The sequence below is a fragment of the Lissotriton helveticus genome, chromosome 10, assembly GCF_964261635.1.
Source record: "Lissotriton helveticus chromosome 10, aLisHel1.1, whole genome shotgun sequence".
Classification (NCBI taxonomy): domain Eukaryota; kingdom Metazoa; phylum Chordata; class Amphibia; order Caudata; family Salamandridae; genus Lissotriton; species Lissotriton helveticus.
Window position 1 is genome coordinate 1047523786 of NC_136071.1, and position 17547 is coordinate 1047541332.

The following is a 17547-nucleotide window of genomic DNA, read 5'->3' on the forward strand; positions in this document are numbered from 1 at the left end:
CCAGGAAGTCCCTAGTAACGTGCACTGAGTGTGCCAGGGCTGGTGATTCAAATGCTACTAGTGGGCCTGCATCACTGATTGTGCCACTCACATGAGTAGCCCAAAAATGGTGTCTAAGGTCTGCCACCGCAGTGCCTTTGTGCAGTTGCTAACTGCCATGCTGACCTTATCAGTGTCCACACTGGCCAGGCCTAACCATTCCCTTTCTGTACACATTGGACACCCCTACCCCAGGCAGACTGTCACATGACACCCGAGTTGTGCGTCACCCTCGGGGGGCATATGTGCTTCCAATTAAGTCATGGTGCGCCGGGCAAGTGCACAACCGCAGGTTCTGGTCCCTTGGTTGGGAGGCCAGGTTCAAGATCTTCCTGACCTGGAGGAAAGGATATCTGTAAGCAGTGTCCTGACCAGTTTTGCTTCCAGGGGTACCACCCCAGTTGGGGGGGTGCAGCCCTCAGGAAGGAGAGGGCTGCACCCTCCTCTGTACACATTGGACACCCCTATGGAAGGCCCTAGGTAACCCCTGGGCAGGGTGCAGTGTATGTGAAAGGTGGAGCATGTAGTAGTGTGGGTGATATGCTCTGGTAGTGAATTACAGCCGTTTTTGTTTTTCACTATTGAAAGGCTATCTTGCCCATAGGCTATAATGGGGAATGCTGTGTGTAATGTTTACCTGCATATCTTCCTATAGGAGCAAGATAGAAAATAAAAGTCTGGAATCCCTGAACTCAGAATTTAATAACACATATTTTAGGAAGGATGGTTTTTAAATCCTGTGCTTGAAAACAGCACTTTTAGAAAGTGGCTGTTGTCTTGTCTGACCTTTCTGTGTGCCTTGGCCTGTTTGTGAATTGACTGTCTAATTTGTGAGTGACAGGGGCTGGGGGGCTCCCAGAGGCTGAGTGAGTCATCCCTGGGCTGAATAGCTCCATCTGCATCTTGAGTGGTGGGAGGGGATAGTACCTGGGCCTGAATAGGGCTGTGCCTGCCTTCCACAATGCTGGCTCCACCTCCTGCTGGGCGGCTGACGACCCTGCCCATCTCTTTCAAAGGAAGGAAGAAGTCAAGTAAACAATGTGCTCCAGGACTGGCCGGAACTGGTTCTGACTAAGCCAAGGCCTCTCTGCCCTCAGAGAACAAAGAGAAAAATGGTATAAAAAGGGCTACCCAGACTACAGAAAATTAGATCATCCTGGAATCAAGAAGGAACCTCTGCCAAGGAGAAAGATGGAAGAATGAAGAGGAAGGACTGTCCTGCTGTGTGTGTTTGTGGGCTGACCTGCAGTTGCTTTGCTGCGAAGGAGAGGGAAAGGACTTTACTGTTCCTGTGACCCCTTGCTTGAAGAGATCTCCAAAGGCCTGAGGAGAGCTGCCCTCCTGTTAAGAAGCCCCAGGAACAAAAGGACTTCACTGCCAGCTTCCCACTGAACTCTGTTGTAGAGTTCTTCCCTTCCTAGATTGCTTGATCCAATTGTGGGGCCTCTGGAAGTTGTGCCTGCTGTTTGGGGAGCTGGACAAGAAGAAGATGTGCAATTTTCACGCATCGCTCGGTTGCGGAGCGCTTCGTCGACAGTGCGAGAAAATTCCCGTCGCCATGAAGATCATCACAGCGCCTGTTGTCGCTGCTAGAACCGACGCATTGTTCGCTTGTGGAGCGCATCGCCATGGTGCAGGAAGATTCCTGAGTCTGTGAGTATCGTTGCAGAGCCTGTCGTCGCTGGGTGAGATTGTCGCACCGCTTGATTGCAGACCTCATCACGTCACTGCGAACATCATCGCAGAGCCATCGCATCGAGGGGCCACGAGAGGAGAAGATAGACACTGCGCCGCGCATCGCAGCCGCACCTGAAATCGTCACCATCCCGAAGATCGTGGCATTGTGCCTGTGCGAGACGCTTCCTACCGAACCTATGCACCAGAATCCATACAAGGTATCGCATCCCTCCCCATACAGACCGGATTCACCGCAACACGCACGCTGCGTGCAACCGGGTTGTCGCATCACCTCCCCAGGGTCTCAGGAGTGATGCATGCTTGTTTTCAATGCTGCAGCTTTCACTTGGAATTTTTGTCGCATCTACAGGTACTGTGGGCTAAACGTGACGCAACTGTGGATTATTTGGACGCAAACCCTAGAACTCGTTGAAAATCATTTTCTTGAACTCTGTATGTTGGATTTTTGTCGTTTGTGTAGTTTAGATAAAGCTACTTTATTTTTCTAAAATGGTGTGGAGTCCATTTGTGGTGTTTTCACTGTGTTACTGTGAGTGTTGGTACAAATACTTCACACATTGCCTTTGATAAGCCTGTCCGCTCGTGCCAATCTACCAAGGGGGTGAGCAGGGGTTATCTAAAAAGTGTATCCCCCTTGCCCTGACTAGAAGCTAGGGTCCCTATTTGGACAGTGGTACCTACCTCTGCCAACTAGAGTCCCCCAGATCTAACAATGGTGTTGTCGTATTTCCGTGAGAGGGCACTCCACGCCATCTGTAAGATTATGTCACGATCTCAAAAGTTGAAGAATTGTGGTATAATAGGGTGTGGCGGAGCCCCGGGATAGGGGCGAGCCCTGGCACCCTGTGTGCCCTTTCAGCAGAGAAGAATTTGGAGAGCTCATGGGGTTGCAGATTTTTAAGTATTAGGTCTTCTACGAAGAGATCAGCCGCTAGGTCCTCCGCTTTTCAAGGGACTCCGAGTATGTGGATATTATTCCACCTTGAGCGCCCTTCCGCATTTTCCAGGTGGGCCTCAAGGTCCCCCGCGATGGTCTTCAGGTCTCTAACATGTGCTTTGAGAGAGGTTGTGTCCTCCTTCATGCGTCGCTGTGGTTGCTTCCACTTCTTTAACCCTGTCCCCAAAATTGCGCAGGTCTGCTCTAACCAGTGTAAGCTCTATATTCATAGTGTCTATTTTCTGTTCTAGAGATGATCATACTCCCTGGATGGCAGCCATTACATCTCGGAGTGTGAGAGTGTCCTCTGCAATTGAAGCAGTTGCCAATGGTGGCCTCTTTCGTGACCGTGTACTTATCCAGCTTGGTCTGGTGGCTGTTCTTGTGACCTTTGGCAGCCATTTGTGCAATTTCTGTGTTCCAGAGGTTAATTCTTAGCACTGTACTCCTAATGCTGTCAGAGGCGGGATCGGTGTTAATCTGGGGAGGCCCACAGCCATCACCGCCCACCGCGAGCCTAGCCTGACCTGCGCGGCCTGTTGGTGTCGTGGCGGGCTCCCTTTACCCAGTATTGAAATAGGGGTAGGAGACTGTTTGTAGGTCTGGATGCTGCCTATCTGATCCTTTGCTACAGTGGTCTGTTGCTTTAATGCAAGCCCCGGAGAGGGAATGTTGTTAGATTTTGTGATCAGCCGAGGCCACCGGCATCCCACCCAGGGGAAGAGTAGGCCACACCACTAAGGTCCGACCAGCCGGAGGGCCGGGACCGGCACCGCATTGCATGGTGTTGTTACAGCTAGGTCTACTTCGATGGGCAAAAGGACCATATACTATAGGCAGCAAAGGCAGGGGGGCTCATTCACATTGCTTTCCCTGTATTTCCTCCCTGCTACTACCCCCTCACCTCCAGGGCTCTACCTCAGGTTGGAGAAGGCCCCTGGATAGCAGGGCAGGGCACCAAACTAATTCCAGGTGCAGTCCCCACTTCTGTCCCCTGATCTCAACAGCGTCAGGGCCTGACTTATCTGCGCGGCGTTTTCCTCTTGGCACCTCGTCGCTTGACTCTAGATCCTCCTTGTCCGGTCCTGTAGCTCCAAAGCCATGAGCCCAGCTCAGGGTGTATCAGGCTGCCACCCACAACAGTCTCAGGGCTCCAGCTGCGGTCTTAGCGGATGTCTCCCTGTGCTCCGGCCTCTCAGGACTCCGACTGCTGGGTAAGCACCACAACCATCATTTTGAGGCGTGGGGTGCAGATAATTGTAGCAGATGGATGTCAGTTGGCTGAACAGGGCTTGGAGCTGCTTCTTGAAGTGGCCAGCTTGCTCGGCTGTCGACCACGCCCACCTTGTATGTTGGATTTTGGTTGTGTTTCTCTTGTTTTGTTTAGATAGAGATTAATTATTTTTCTAACCTGGTGTGGTATCAATTTTGGGTGTTTTAACTGTGTTACTGTGTGTTTTATGTACAAATACTTTACACATAGCCTCAGAGATAGAACTGATTGCTCATGCAAAGCCAACCGAGGGTGAGCAGGGTTTATCTTGGGTGTGTAACTCACTAATGCTGACTAGAAGGAAGGGTCCCTACTTTACCAGGGTGTATACCACTGCCAAATAGGTACCCCCATTTCTAACACCCACCAGGCAACAAAGATGTTGGGTCATCCAGAAAAACCTGTCTCAATGAAAGGAATTAACTGGCAAATGGAAAGCCCTCAAATAGATATGCAAAGTGCTGGTTTCATAGAAAGGCTTCATGAAGGCAAGATGGTAAAGGAACTGATAACAGGTTGGGCATCCTTGCTTATATCACTCCAAGACAACCTAACATGAGGCCCCACAAGGAGGGCTGAACAGGAGACAGGAGGGCAGGTTAATAGTCAGAAAACAAAATGCCTCAGAAAGGAGTTAAATAAAACACTGCATGGCCGAAAGTACAAAAATAGGGCTGTAAAGGGATCCTAAGAAAGAATAAGAAAATTAAGGCAAGCATACAGAAGGCAGCTATGGGTGAACAACCGGACACATAACAATCTAATATGAGCTAAACTACATGCTGCACTCAAGCTAAAAGACTCTAAGGAATGCTGGGGGCTACTGAATAAGCCTACCAACACTTGAAGCCAAGAATTCTGCAATATTATGATGAAACAATGGTCTGATCATGTAAAACAGCTCTATTACACTACCTCTACCTGCCTAGAAGTTGACTTCTCCTGCTGGTATAGCAAGCATGTGGCTTGTCTACAGAAGATAACAGCCCACTTAGCCCATCCAGTGAGATCACCGACTTCTACTTTGTGGAACTCCGTGATGTGGGGAAAAAAAGCCACTGAACTCCTCTGAGTTCCACCAGAAGTGGAGTCTGTTAAGTAGTGCCGCTCACACTGATTTTACCGCAGGGAGTTTGCCCCGTGCTGTAAAATCTGCGTGAACGCCACTACAAGTCATGTCATAGCGTGCTGCCCCTTTCTGCTGCTCAAGTAGATAGTTTACTTGAGCGGCAGCTTCCTCACTGCGAGCAGCAGATTTCTCGATACAAGCTGTCGCAACCTGCTGCGACCGCCCATGTTGAAAAGTTTCGCCGGGAGGAGATATAATGTGCCATTTATTTTCGCAAGCGCTCACCAACTTAACATTGGCCAGCCGCTCGAGAGAAATAACTCTGTTCTGCGTCACTTCGCTGAGTTTTTGGGAACTCCGTGCTCTGCACAGAGTGGACAAAACACTGCGAACTCCGCTGGCAGTGCTGAATTCTCTACAGGGCCTATAGAAGAAAACAGCCCATCCAGTGAGATCACTTCAGGGCACCAATTTAATCTTCAACAAGTGCGCTTATTTAGCCATCAGGAGGTTCCCTCTGGGAAGAGGGAAAGGGCCACCACAAGAACCCCAACCAGTACCAATGCATGGCCGCCAACAAAAAATGTCAAAATAGAATTAAGGAATACGAGATCCGCTGGGGCACCAGGGCACAATGGCATCCTTGAAGCCCTATTAAAAGCTGACCTCTGGACGACCATCTTAACCCAGCTTAATTTAGAATGCCATTATATGGTAACAGTTCCAGAAAGTTGGTGAGGCTCAACTCTAGTACCCATAGAGAAAAGAGGAAATAGAGCCTCACCAGCAAATTATCAAATGATAGCACTATTGGATATTGAAAGGAAGTGCTATCCTAAATTACTGCATGAAGGGCTTGAAATGTGGGCCATGGAGAGAAAACTGATTCCATAGTTTCAAACTAGTTTCCAAAAACATAGCCACATAGATGATACTCACCTCATGCTTTCCTGCCTGATTGATGAAGCGATGAGCCCAAGGCCCTCCCGTTAAATGCAGCATTTATCGACTCCACCAACAATTTGATAATATTCTCAGAGGCAGACTAAGGGAAAAGCTACAGAAGTGGCAGATACATCACATCGCTCAAAGGCAATAGTACAACTTTACAGTGATGCATGGGTCAGGGTTAAACTAACAGCAAACTGGGTGACATCAGAAAAAATCTCCACTAATAAATGTTAGAAACAGGGCTTTATACTAGCACCTCTGCCTTATCACCTTTATAATGCATATCTGGAAAGCTATTGGGTAGTCCCAAGGATCTACCTGCCCCATCTAGCAAAGTGGAAAATACAAATTCTGCAATATGCAGATGACATGGTGGTACTTGACAACACTAAAATTGGCCTTCAGAGATTATTGGATCAACTTCAACAACATTGCACTGCAAATAAAATCATCTTTGGCCTTAAAAATACTAAAACATTTATCTGTGGCAGACGCTGGATCAAAAAGGGCGCCTGGTCGATTGGAGGATCAAAAATTAAAATACAGGGGAGCATATTATCCAGACAGCCGATAAAATTATCGCCGCTTTAGCGTCAGAAAACTGCCGCTAAAACGGCGAGAATGGGCTTGATAATATACTCTATGGTATTCCAATTGAAGCTCAGGTTTTATGTCCTTCACATCTAACATAGGCTTCAATTGGAATTCCATAGAGCATATTATCAACCCCATTATCAACATTTTAGTGGCAGTTTTCTGCCGCTAAAGCAGCGATAATTTTATCAGCTGTCTTGATAATATGCCCCAACAAGTTTTAAGTACCTTGGTGTCACACTGGATACAAGAGGGGGTAAGGCCGCCCAGCTGGGCTGCTTGAAATTGACTTTAAAACACCTGACGTGCAGGATGGGCCAATTTAAAAGAAGCGCTGCATGTCAAAACACAGAGGCCCTTCTAACGGGGGTTGCAGCTAACATGCTGCCCGCATTGACATATGGGGCAATGGTGTTTAGGGAGAACGTCTATGGGTGGTTAGACAAATAGCAATGTATTTGCTACCAGCGCACCTTCGCCCTTCCAGATTGCACTAGCCAGTGATAAATAAGGCCAGAATTCAAATTGCCAAAGCAGGATCTGATTCTAAGTGCCAAATGTATAACTTACTGCCGAACAATGGCAGGGGGAAGTCAGCACACGGTGCAGATGCTGTGGCACAACACAAGAATCCGTAATACACGTAATCTGCATATGTGAAGTCCAGAAACCCTTGGGGCACTATTGGCTCCGACCAATACTTCGAATCCTATACATAAGAACATGCAGGGTCACTGTCCATCCCTGTCTACAAGGAGAATCATTTCAGCTACCTTGATGTTTCATAAAGTTTATGAAATCAGTAACAGGAAACCTTAACATGCCCAAGATTGCTGTTGAAGACTAGGAATATATCAACTACAAATTTGCTTGAGGCGCAAACTATGTCATATTTTGGAAGCACTTATATCAGAAGCATGCCTGAGTCACATACCCTACAGAGTAGCACCCCTACAATAAACAACTACGAAACAAAAAGCGTTTTTAAGGTAGCTCATTGTTATGCCAACTTTTACCAGCCTGTTTGAGGCAGAAATTATGTTTTATAATCGAAAGCACTTTATGGCAACCCTTCACCACCCCAGGAATTAGAAGCTCACGTAAGGCACAAATCACACATTATTATTGAAAGAATAATGCACTTTTCAATGTTAATAGACTGCACTAAGAGGGACGAACTTTAATGATATGGACTTTCCCCGATTACACTGTAGGGCCTTCTTTTCTTACACTCTGCTATTGTATTGCTATTGTATGCCTTCATTCTGCTTTCATTTTCGGAGCCCCTTCCTTTTCTTGGCTGAGATGTAATGATTTTAAGTAATTGAACACCATTACATTTTACTATACTTACTTTACTTTAAAATTCAATATCTCAGGTTCCACTGATTGGATTTTAGTCATTTTGATCTTGTTTTATTTATTCAATCAAAGTATATTTTTCTAATCTAATGGGGAGTCTTTTTGTGTTGCGTTTTTCACAGTTTTACTTTTAAGTGCTGTACAGATAATTTAAGTGCATGTGCTTCCACTTCACTTAAAGCCTAATTAGGCTTTTCACTTTTGGTCCTCAAGAAGCCTCGCATTGGATGATTCTTTTTTTAGGATATCGAAAATCAATAAAATCTCCTTTATATCCACATTTCATTTTTTAAGCTTGCAGCATGACTCCACTATTAAAAAGACTCCCATTTAAGAGTGGGATCCTAGAGACAGTTTTAATTTTACTACTTTCACCGTCCATTACTAACAAAGACCTGTTCCACTGTAATCAGGTGCCGAAGCACACCTGGGAACCCAATGATGAAGATTGCTACCAACTAGGTTGGTTGGTGAGAGTTCTTTTAAAAAACATTTAGTTTTTTTGTTTGACTCCACTGTTTTTGAATGCATAGAACCTTTTCTGAGCCCGTTTCTTCTTGTTTCATTACATTAATTAGAGCAAAGGGATGAGCTCCTTCTGTTCATTGCTCCCTTTTGTTCTAATGCAAAAAGAACAATTGACGGACAGAATGCAGAACAATGTCATACATTCACCCCAGTAGAGAGATCCGGGCCTAAATGCATTGTTCATTTTGCTCGCCATTCCAGTGTGAACCCAGCCAAATGCAAATCAGTCTTGACTCTGTACCTCATGGGAACAGTCTAGCTCGAACTGCCAGGCCAGGCCCTCTCTAGATTGGAAACAAGCATCCTAGGACCGGTTTCAGGGTTTCACCCCTAATCAGCAAGGATAGCTTGACTCCACTGGCATAGAGAGCATGGGACCCACGTCTGGGCATACCCGTCCCACTCGGGGTGACAAATACAAAAAGAACAATTGATGGACAGAATGCAGAACAATGTCATACATTCACCCCAGTACAAAGATCTGGGCCTAAATCCATAGTTTTTTTGCTCACCGTGTCATCCCAATGTAAACACAGCCATATGCAAATCATTCTTGACCCTGTTCCTCATGGGAACAGTCCAGCCTGAACTGCCAGGCCAGGTCCTCCCTGGACTAGAAACAAGAATCCTAGGACCGGTTTCGGGGTTTCACCCCTCATCAGCCAGGATAGCTTGACTCCAGTGGCATGTAGAGCACGGCACCCACGTCTGGGCATACCCTTCCCACACAGGTGACAAATGCAAAAAGAACAATTGATAGACAGAATGCAGAACAATGTCATACATTCACCCCAGTACAGAGATCTGGGCCTAAATATGTAGTTTTTTGCTAACCATGCCATTCCATTGTTAACCAAGCCATATACAAATCAGTCTTGACCCTGTGCCTCATGGGAACAGTCCAGCCTGAACTGCCAGGCCAGGTCCTCCCTGGACTCGAAACAGGCCTCCTAGGACTGGTTTCGGGGTTTCCCCCTTCATCAGCTATGATAACTTGAATCCAGTGGCATGGAGAGCACGGGACCCACGTCTGGGAATACCCGTCCCACTCGGGGTGACAAATGCATAAAGAACAATTGATGGACAGAATTCAAAACAATGTCATACATTCACCCGAGTACAGAGATCTGGGCCTAAATCCATAGTTGTTTTGAACACCATGCCATTCCAGTGTGAATCCAGACATATGCAAATCAGTCTTGAACCTGTGCCTCATGGGAACAGTCCATCCCGAACTGCCAGGCCAGGTCCTCCCTGGACTGATAACAAGCATCCTAGGACCTGTTTCTGGGTTTTACTCCTCATCAGCCAGGATAGCTTGACTCCAGTGGCATTGAGAGCACAGGACACAAGTCTGGGCATACCCGTCCCACTCGGGGTGACAAATACAAAAAGAACAATTGATGGACAGAATGCAGAACAATGTCATACATTCACCCCATTACAGAGATCTGGGCCTAAATCCATAGTTTTTTTGCTCACCATGCCATTCAAGTGTGAACCCAGCCATATGCAAATCAGTCTTGACCCCGGGCCTCATGGGAATAGTCCAGGCCAAGCTGCCGGGCCAGGTCCTCCCTGGACTGGAAACAAGCATCCTAGGACAGGTTGCGGGTTTTCACTCCTCATCAGCCAGGATAGCTTGACTCCAGTGGCATGGAGAGCACAGGACCCACGTCGGTGCATACCAGTCCCACTATGGGTGACAAATGCAAGAAGAAGAAGTGATGGACAGAATGCAGGACAATGTCATACATTCACCCCAGAACAAAGATCTGGGCCTAAATCCATCGTTTTCTTGCACACCATGCCATTCCAGTGTGAACCCAGGCATATGCAAATCAGTCTTGACCCTGTGCCTCAAGGGAACAGTCCAGCCCGAACTGCCAGGCCAGGTCCTCCCTGGACTCGAAGCAAGCATCCTAGTACTGGTTTTGGGGTTTCACCCCTCCTCAGCCAGGATAATTTGACTCCAGTGGCATGGAGAGCGCAGGACACAAGTCTGGGCATACCCGTCCCACTCGGGGTGACAAATGCAAAATGAAGAACTGATGGACAGAATGCAGAACAATGTCATACATTCACCCCAGTACAGGTATCTGGGCCTAAATCAATCATTTTTTTGCTCAGCATGCCATTCCAGAGTGAACCCAGCCATATGCAAATCAGTCTTGACCCTGTGCCTCAAGGGAACTGTCCAGCCTGAACTGCCAGGCCAGGTGCTCCCTGAACTAGAAACAAGCATCCTAGAACCGGTTATGGGGATTCATCCCTCCTCAGCCAAGATAGTTTGACTCCAATGGCATGAAGAGCATGGGGCCCACGTCTGGGCATACCCGTCCCTCTTGGCGTGACAAATGCAAAAAAAACAATAGATGGACTGAAGTCAAAACAATGTCATACATTCACCCCAGTACAGAGATCTGGGCCTAAATCCATCGTTTTTTTGCTCACCATGCCATTCCAGTGTGAACCCAGACATATACTCACCACAAAACTGGATTCAAGCTAGCCTGGCTGATGCCCTGAAACCGGTCCCAGGATGCTTGTTTCCGGTCCAGGGAGGAACTGGCTTGGCAGTTTGGGCTGGACTGTTCCCAAAAGGAACAGGGTCAAGACTGATTTGAATATGGCGGGGTCAAAACTGGGGTGGTGTGGTGAGCAAAAGAATTATGGATTTAACCCAGATCCTTGTGACTGGGGATGAATGTTTGCATTGTCCAGTATTCTGCCCATCAATTGTTTCTTTTGCATATGTTGCCCTAAGTGGGAAGGGTATGCCCAGACTTGGGTCCCGTGCTCACCACACCAATGAATTCAAGCTAGCCTGGCTTATGAAGGGTGATGTCCTGAAACTGATCCAAGGATGCTTGTTTCCGGTTCAGGGAGGACCTGGCTCGGCAGTTCGGGCTAGACTGTTCCCACAAAGAACAGGGTCAAGACTGATTTGCATATGGCTGGGTCCAAACTGGGGTGGTGTGGTGAGCAAAAGAATGATGGATGTAACCCAGATCCTTGTGACTGGGGGTGAATGTTTGCATTGTCCAGCATTCAGTCCATCAATTGTTTCTTTTGTATATCCCTTTTGTTCTAAGGCACACATACTTTACATATTGCCTCTAAAGTTAAGCCTGACTGCTCTGTGCCAAGCTACCAGAGAGTGAGAGAGAGCACAGGTTAATTTGTAGCTTGCCTTCCTTTTACCCTGACTAGGATTATTAATATTATTATTTAAAGGTTTTATGTAGCGCTAGCTGGACGCGAGGGTATCAGAGCGCTTTACAAGGGTTTAGGCAGGAAAGATTGCATGAAACATTTGGACGATGAGGAAATATATGAGCCATGAGAACATGAAAAACAGTACAGTTAAAACAAGGGGAGATAACATAAGGATTACATTAGGTAAACAACCAATCCTAAGTGGATTTAGAGAGCGCAATGGTCAGGGATGGAGAAGAGGAGGGGAGTAAAAGTGGGGGGGAAACAGTGGAAGGTGATGGGTAAGGAAATAGTACGAGTGCATGTGCATAAACAGCGAGAGCAATTGAAGGGAGAAAGGCAGTAGTATTAGAAGGTAAGTAAAGAGGGGTGGGAAAGGGAGTCAGGACATCAATAGGGGGGAGACCTATACAGTAGGGAGGAGGGAGGGGATTATAGTCCAGGTAAAAGGTTTAAGGGCCCCAATATTTGTTGAGAAGGTGCAGCTTGAGGTCCTTGTTGGAGCTAATGTAGAAGGGTTTACAACATAATTCTTTAGGGAGGGAATTCCAGATGGTAGGTGCATTTCCGGAGAAGGTATGGGATTGAGTAGATTTCTTGTTTTACAGAGGCGGGACTAGAATGAGAGAGTTAGTGCTCCTTAATGCTCTAGAGCAGCCCGCTTTGTGAAGTTTATCTGAGAGGTACAGTGGAGTGTTTTGATGAAGGTCTTTGTGCGTAATGCAAGCAGTCTTGTAGGTGGATCTGCCTTCAATGGGAAGCCATTTTAAGGCTTTGAGGGCAAGGGAGATGTGATCAGATCGCTTAAAGTCCATAATGAGCCTGGCAGCGAGGTTAAGGACGGACTTGATTGGGGCTAAGTGGACTTTCAGTGTTCCAGAGAGACTGGTGTTAACATAGGCAATTCGGGACAGGACCAGGGATTGAACCACTAATTTAAAGTCATCTGCAGAAATGAAGGGTTTGATTTTCTTAAGGTGATGGAGAGTGAAGAGTGCGCCTTTAGCCAAATTTTTGATGTGGGAAGTAAGACTGAGGTTCTAGTCAATACTGGTTCCGAGGGATTTGACTGAGTTGGATATGGTGAGAGAACAGTTAAGAGCTTTAAGGTCAGTAATCCAGTGTTGAATTGGGAGTGGGTTGTTTTTAGGGGAGAAAAGAATGACTTCAGTTTTTTAGGGTTGAGTTTTAGGTGGTTATGATGAAACCTGGATGGAACCTTGGTCAAGGTCTCATTGAGGTGCAGAACGTCCGCACGGGATTTAATCTTGTAGTAAAGTTGGGTGTCATCAGCATGGAGGTGGTAATTGATTCCAGCTTGCTTAAGGATGAGGGCGAGGGGTTCCATGAAGAGGTTGAGTAGAGATGGAGATAGAATAGAGCCCTGGGGGACACCTAAGGAGACCGGCATGGGTTTAGAAAGGCAGTCATGTATTTTAATTTGTTGGGATCCGTGCAGGAAAAAGGAGGTGAACCATTTGAGGATAAAACCATTAAAGCCAAAATGATCTTTCCGAGTGTTAAGCAAGGCAGAGTGGTTCACAGTATCAAAAGCTGCAGAGAAGTCAAGGAGAATGAGAAGGGTGGACTACCCTGATCGAGGGAGTGATGAAGTTTGTCGATTATGTTAAGCATGGTTGTTTCTGTACTGCAACCCTTTCTAAAGCCAGATTGAAATAAGTCCAACAGATTGAATGTGTCAATGTGTTTGTCCAATTGGAGTAGGGCACATTTTTCCAGGGCTTTAGAAAGAAGAGGAAGGGTAGAGATGGGACGAAGATTGTTAAGGTTGTTGGGGTCAGCTGTAGAATTTTTGAGGGTAGGGGTGATTTATCCAAGATGAAGGGAGACAGGGACACAACCGGAGGCCAAGGAAGAGTAAATGATAGTGGACCAATATGGAGCAATGATGTATTTTAAATCTTGGACCAGGTTAGCAGGCAGAGGATCTCTGGAATGGGAGGAAGGCTTAAGCTTGGTAATGATGTGGAGGACTTCATGTTCAGTGAATGGGCAAAAATGATGCCAGGAGGCATTATTTTTTTTCTGGGGGTTGGTGGAGTAGGGGTCGAGAGGAGGGACAACAAGAGGGGGATGCGAAGTGCCAGGGGTAGGGACGAGTAGGGAAGGTGAATTGGCAAGTGGGGCATGGGGGGATAATGGGTTGGGGGGAATAAAGATAAAGGATTGATCAATCTTGGTGATTTTTTCTAAAAAGAAGTACGCAATTTCTTCGCATCTCTCAATACTGGCCAACAACTTAGGAGGGGCAGAGGCTGTTTGATTTTTTTACAATGTTAAATAGTTCAATGGGTCTATTTTTGGCCCGGTCAAGTTGAGAGCAGAAGAAGGAGGCCTTTTCATTGAGAATGTGTTTTTTATAATTGGCCCCAGCTGCTCTGAGGAGTGCAAGATTAGGGGTGGAAGCATGTTGCCTCCACGTGCATTTGATCAACCTAAGAGAGTGTCTTTCATTGTTGAGATCCGTGTTGAACCAAGATTTGGAGGGATTGTTTTTTTGCAATTTTAATTTAGCTGGGACAATTTGGTCAAGGACATCACTGATGGATTGGTTAAAATGTTCGGTGAGGTCATTTGCATTTTGACAGGGAGGAGGAAGCAGGAGTTGAGATTTAACCTTGGTCTCCAGTTCCCCCAGGGGAATAAGATGAAGATTTCTGGTCAATTTCCTAAGTTTAATGGTTTTAGGGGGAGGGAGAGGCACTAAGCTGGAGATTGTGAAGAGGATAAGGTGGTGGCCAGACCATTGTATGGGGACAATGCGAGAAAGGGAGGCCAGATCATTGGTAGAGATGATAGCATCAAGAGTGGCCTCTTTAGTATGTGTAGGAGAATGGCAGAGTTGTTTCAAGTCATTTAGGATTGTGGTTGCTGCTTGACCAAGGCACATACTCAGTCAACCAGTAACCCAATTTCTAACATACTACATTTGCCAAACTCAAAATAAGCCCTATTTCTAGAACACTGGTCAGAATCTATTAAGAATAAAATCTATGTAGCTACAGCATGCTGCTGGATATAGTCAGTGGCCCGGCTAATTATGGAAAATATATATTTCTTTGAAGTATTCCTCTGTGCGCAGGGATTTGGAGGCATGCCAAAATGATTGATGTTTATAGATCCATAAAAATATTCGTGGTTTAGGTAGAGTTCACAGGAAATGATGTTTGGTCTTTTCAAAGTACTGTTTTAAAAAGTGGACATTTTAGCTTTTAGGTGCACTGACAGTGGCGGCTCCTCGAGGGAGTTCTGTCGGGTGGTGATGTGGGGCGGGGGAGGGGCAGGCTGGTGGTGGTAAACTCCGGCATATGGGCCAAACAGAGCTAAGTCAATAAATAAATAAATAAATAAAACAAATTACATTGCGTGTGTTGCATCGCCATTTGGCGTTGCAGCGCACCCAATGTAATTCATTTTATTTAGTTATTTATTGACTTAGCTCCATTCTGCTCCATTCTGCCGTTTGCCGGAGTTTACTACCCCCCAACCTGTGACCCTCCCCCACCCCACCCTACCAAACCACAGCACTCCCACTGTACACTGACAAATTGAACTAATTATTTTCACATAATTTGGAGAAAACATAAAAAGACTTATACAACTTGTAAAGTGCAAGATGTTTTGCTTATCCCTTAGATGCTCAATATAAATTCAATTGAGAAAAAGTGCAATGTAGATTTGTTGAAAGATCCAAAAGTCAGATAAAAGGCCCTTTTTCCTGCAAAATTTGACCATGTTTTCGACCATCAAGGAATTTGAAGTCCATCAATGCTTTGTGTTTCTGCCATAGTAAGCCCATATGATGACAATGAAGTTGCCCACGACACCCACCTGTGGAACAAACATAGATCCAGCCACAAGAGGGGACCAAAAGTGTCCCAATTTTAGAAATACAGGCGGAACTCAATTTTCAAATCGTTTTTTAGAACATCAGCGCCTGAACAGGATGGACACACTGATTTTACGTAGACTGATCCCACCTCACTATTAACCTTTTTCCAAGACACAAGACCTTCATATCACCTAGTGCTCCAGAATGACTGTAAGGCAACATGATACCACTAAACAAAACTTGTTAAACAAATAAAAAAAGAAATTAGTATTTTTTAATAACATGTCTCATCTAGATCATGACTCCTACATCACCACAAGCTGATCATCATTCAAATGCAATTAGTTGGTGCAGCAAAGCTGAATTTACTATCAAGTCAATCTCATAATATGTCAATTTAAAAACTGAGCATTATTTAAGTGTGAACATATGCTGCCTCCAATATCTCTTACAAAGCACACCTACAATTCTAAAATTGAGGACTATTTGGAAGCGTAAATAATATTGTATCCAATATTTATTTAAAAAAGGTTATACAAGGATAAATGTAAGCACTACGTTTCTAGCGTTTACATAGAACACAATGTGTAATGGTTCACTAAAATAATTGAAGTAATACTTGACAGGTAACTGTTTATTTTTCAGCTTCTACACAGAATGATAATTATCAAATCAAGTTAGAAATACACGCAAATGTCCTTACCTCCTTCAGCAGTTTGGTGACGTGCTTCACATGCAGATAAGATGGTGTTAGGTCTAGATCCGCCGATGCTCTCCCTTTCATTCCGTCTTCATAATCTTTTCTATATAACTTCTAATTTGTATGGTAATATACAGATAAACAAAAACATTGTTATTAATATGTGTGCAATACAACAGCCAACACCCACATCAGCAACTGCAAATTATTTTGCATTGTCCGTGAATAATAACTGATTTAGATCACATAATACATTATTTCAGATTATTTATAATTATACAAATAGTTCTAATCACGTGCCAGGGTTTAAATACATGAAAAAGGTGAATAGGTCTTCACACATGTTCTCTTAAATTGCAGCCGGGCTCCTCCGCTAAGGTGAAGGAGCATCGCCCGCACTTCTCTTTGAGCAGTGCAAAAGAGAAAAATAAAATGATAATAACACAATGTTCTAATCTTTTTATTTTTCCGTACTGAGTCAGCTGTGAGGGGCGGGCTGGGCTGTCATCAAAGCCACCAATGGGGTGGCGGGGGGGGGGGGGGGGGGGGGGCAGTGGTTGGCACTTAAGTGCACATGACGGTTTGACCAGCCGTCTTGGACCAGCCAAACTGTCAAGAGCACTTAGCATGTTTTCAATCCGGCTGTTTTGACTAGCCTGGGAGGAGAACATGCACAGGCTTTCAGTCCTTGTCTAAATGCTGAACCACGGAGCTCAGACCATTCACAATGCTGGTGTCATGCTAGTGACAGTAGGATTGTGATTGGCTAGGGCAGTCTGTGATCCTGAGTGCTGCCTGGAGCTAGGAACCGAGGGAGGACGGAGGAGAGGCGGCAGGTGGTGTTCGGCAAGTAAGTCTTCCTTTCATTCTTGTTTATTTTTTCAAACACCCACCGCCCCGCCTCACCACCACCATTCCCTAGCAGCCACCACTGTTATATTGTCCATGCTCTAAAATAAGTATTTGTCATATAACTTGGCCGTAACAAACTATTTAGCAAATATCTTTTAAGAAGTTATTCGAAAGAAATACATTGTTTGGCTTTTAAAGAAGATATGGAGACAGGATTCAACATTCACTAGAAAATCCGCCCATGATATGTGAATGAATAGGGAATGGGCTCACACACTGAATTGAGAACCCCCTTTGTGGCATGAATACAATTAGCAGGAACATGTCAATAAACTCCTGAATCAGTTACTTTCTGGTGAGAGCCAAGGTTAACATGTATTATCAACTGCTGCACTCAGACTGGAACATCCCTCAAGAAAAGAAAACTCATGGAGCTAAAGTGTGAGGTTGGGCATGCTTGCAGCTATTCACA

General features: G+C 45.5%; 1 protein-coding gene across 12 annotated transcripts in view; it reads right to left on the minus strand.

Annotated features, from left to right (window-relative positions):
* The window catches only part of NEBL (nebulette), an 874906-nt gene that overhangs the window by 212014 nt on the left and 645345 nt on the right, over positions 1-17547 (minus strand). For 10 of the 12 annotated variants that reach the window (XM_078663756.1, XM_078663754.1, XM_078663752.1 and 7 more), the window contains one exon: positions 16227-16337. The exons of the other annotated variants lie outside the window; for them this stretch is intronic. In XM_078663756.1, the coding sequence (XP_078519882.1) occupies positions 16227-16337 (111 nt within the window). The remainder of the gene's footprint in view (positions 1-16226; positions 16338-17547) is intronic. 12 annotated transcript variants of the gene reach the window in all.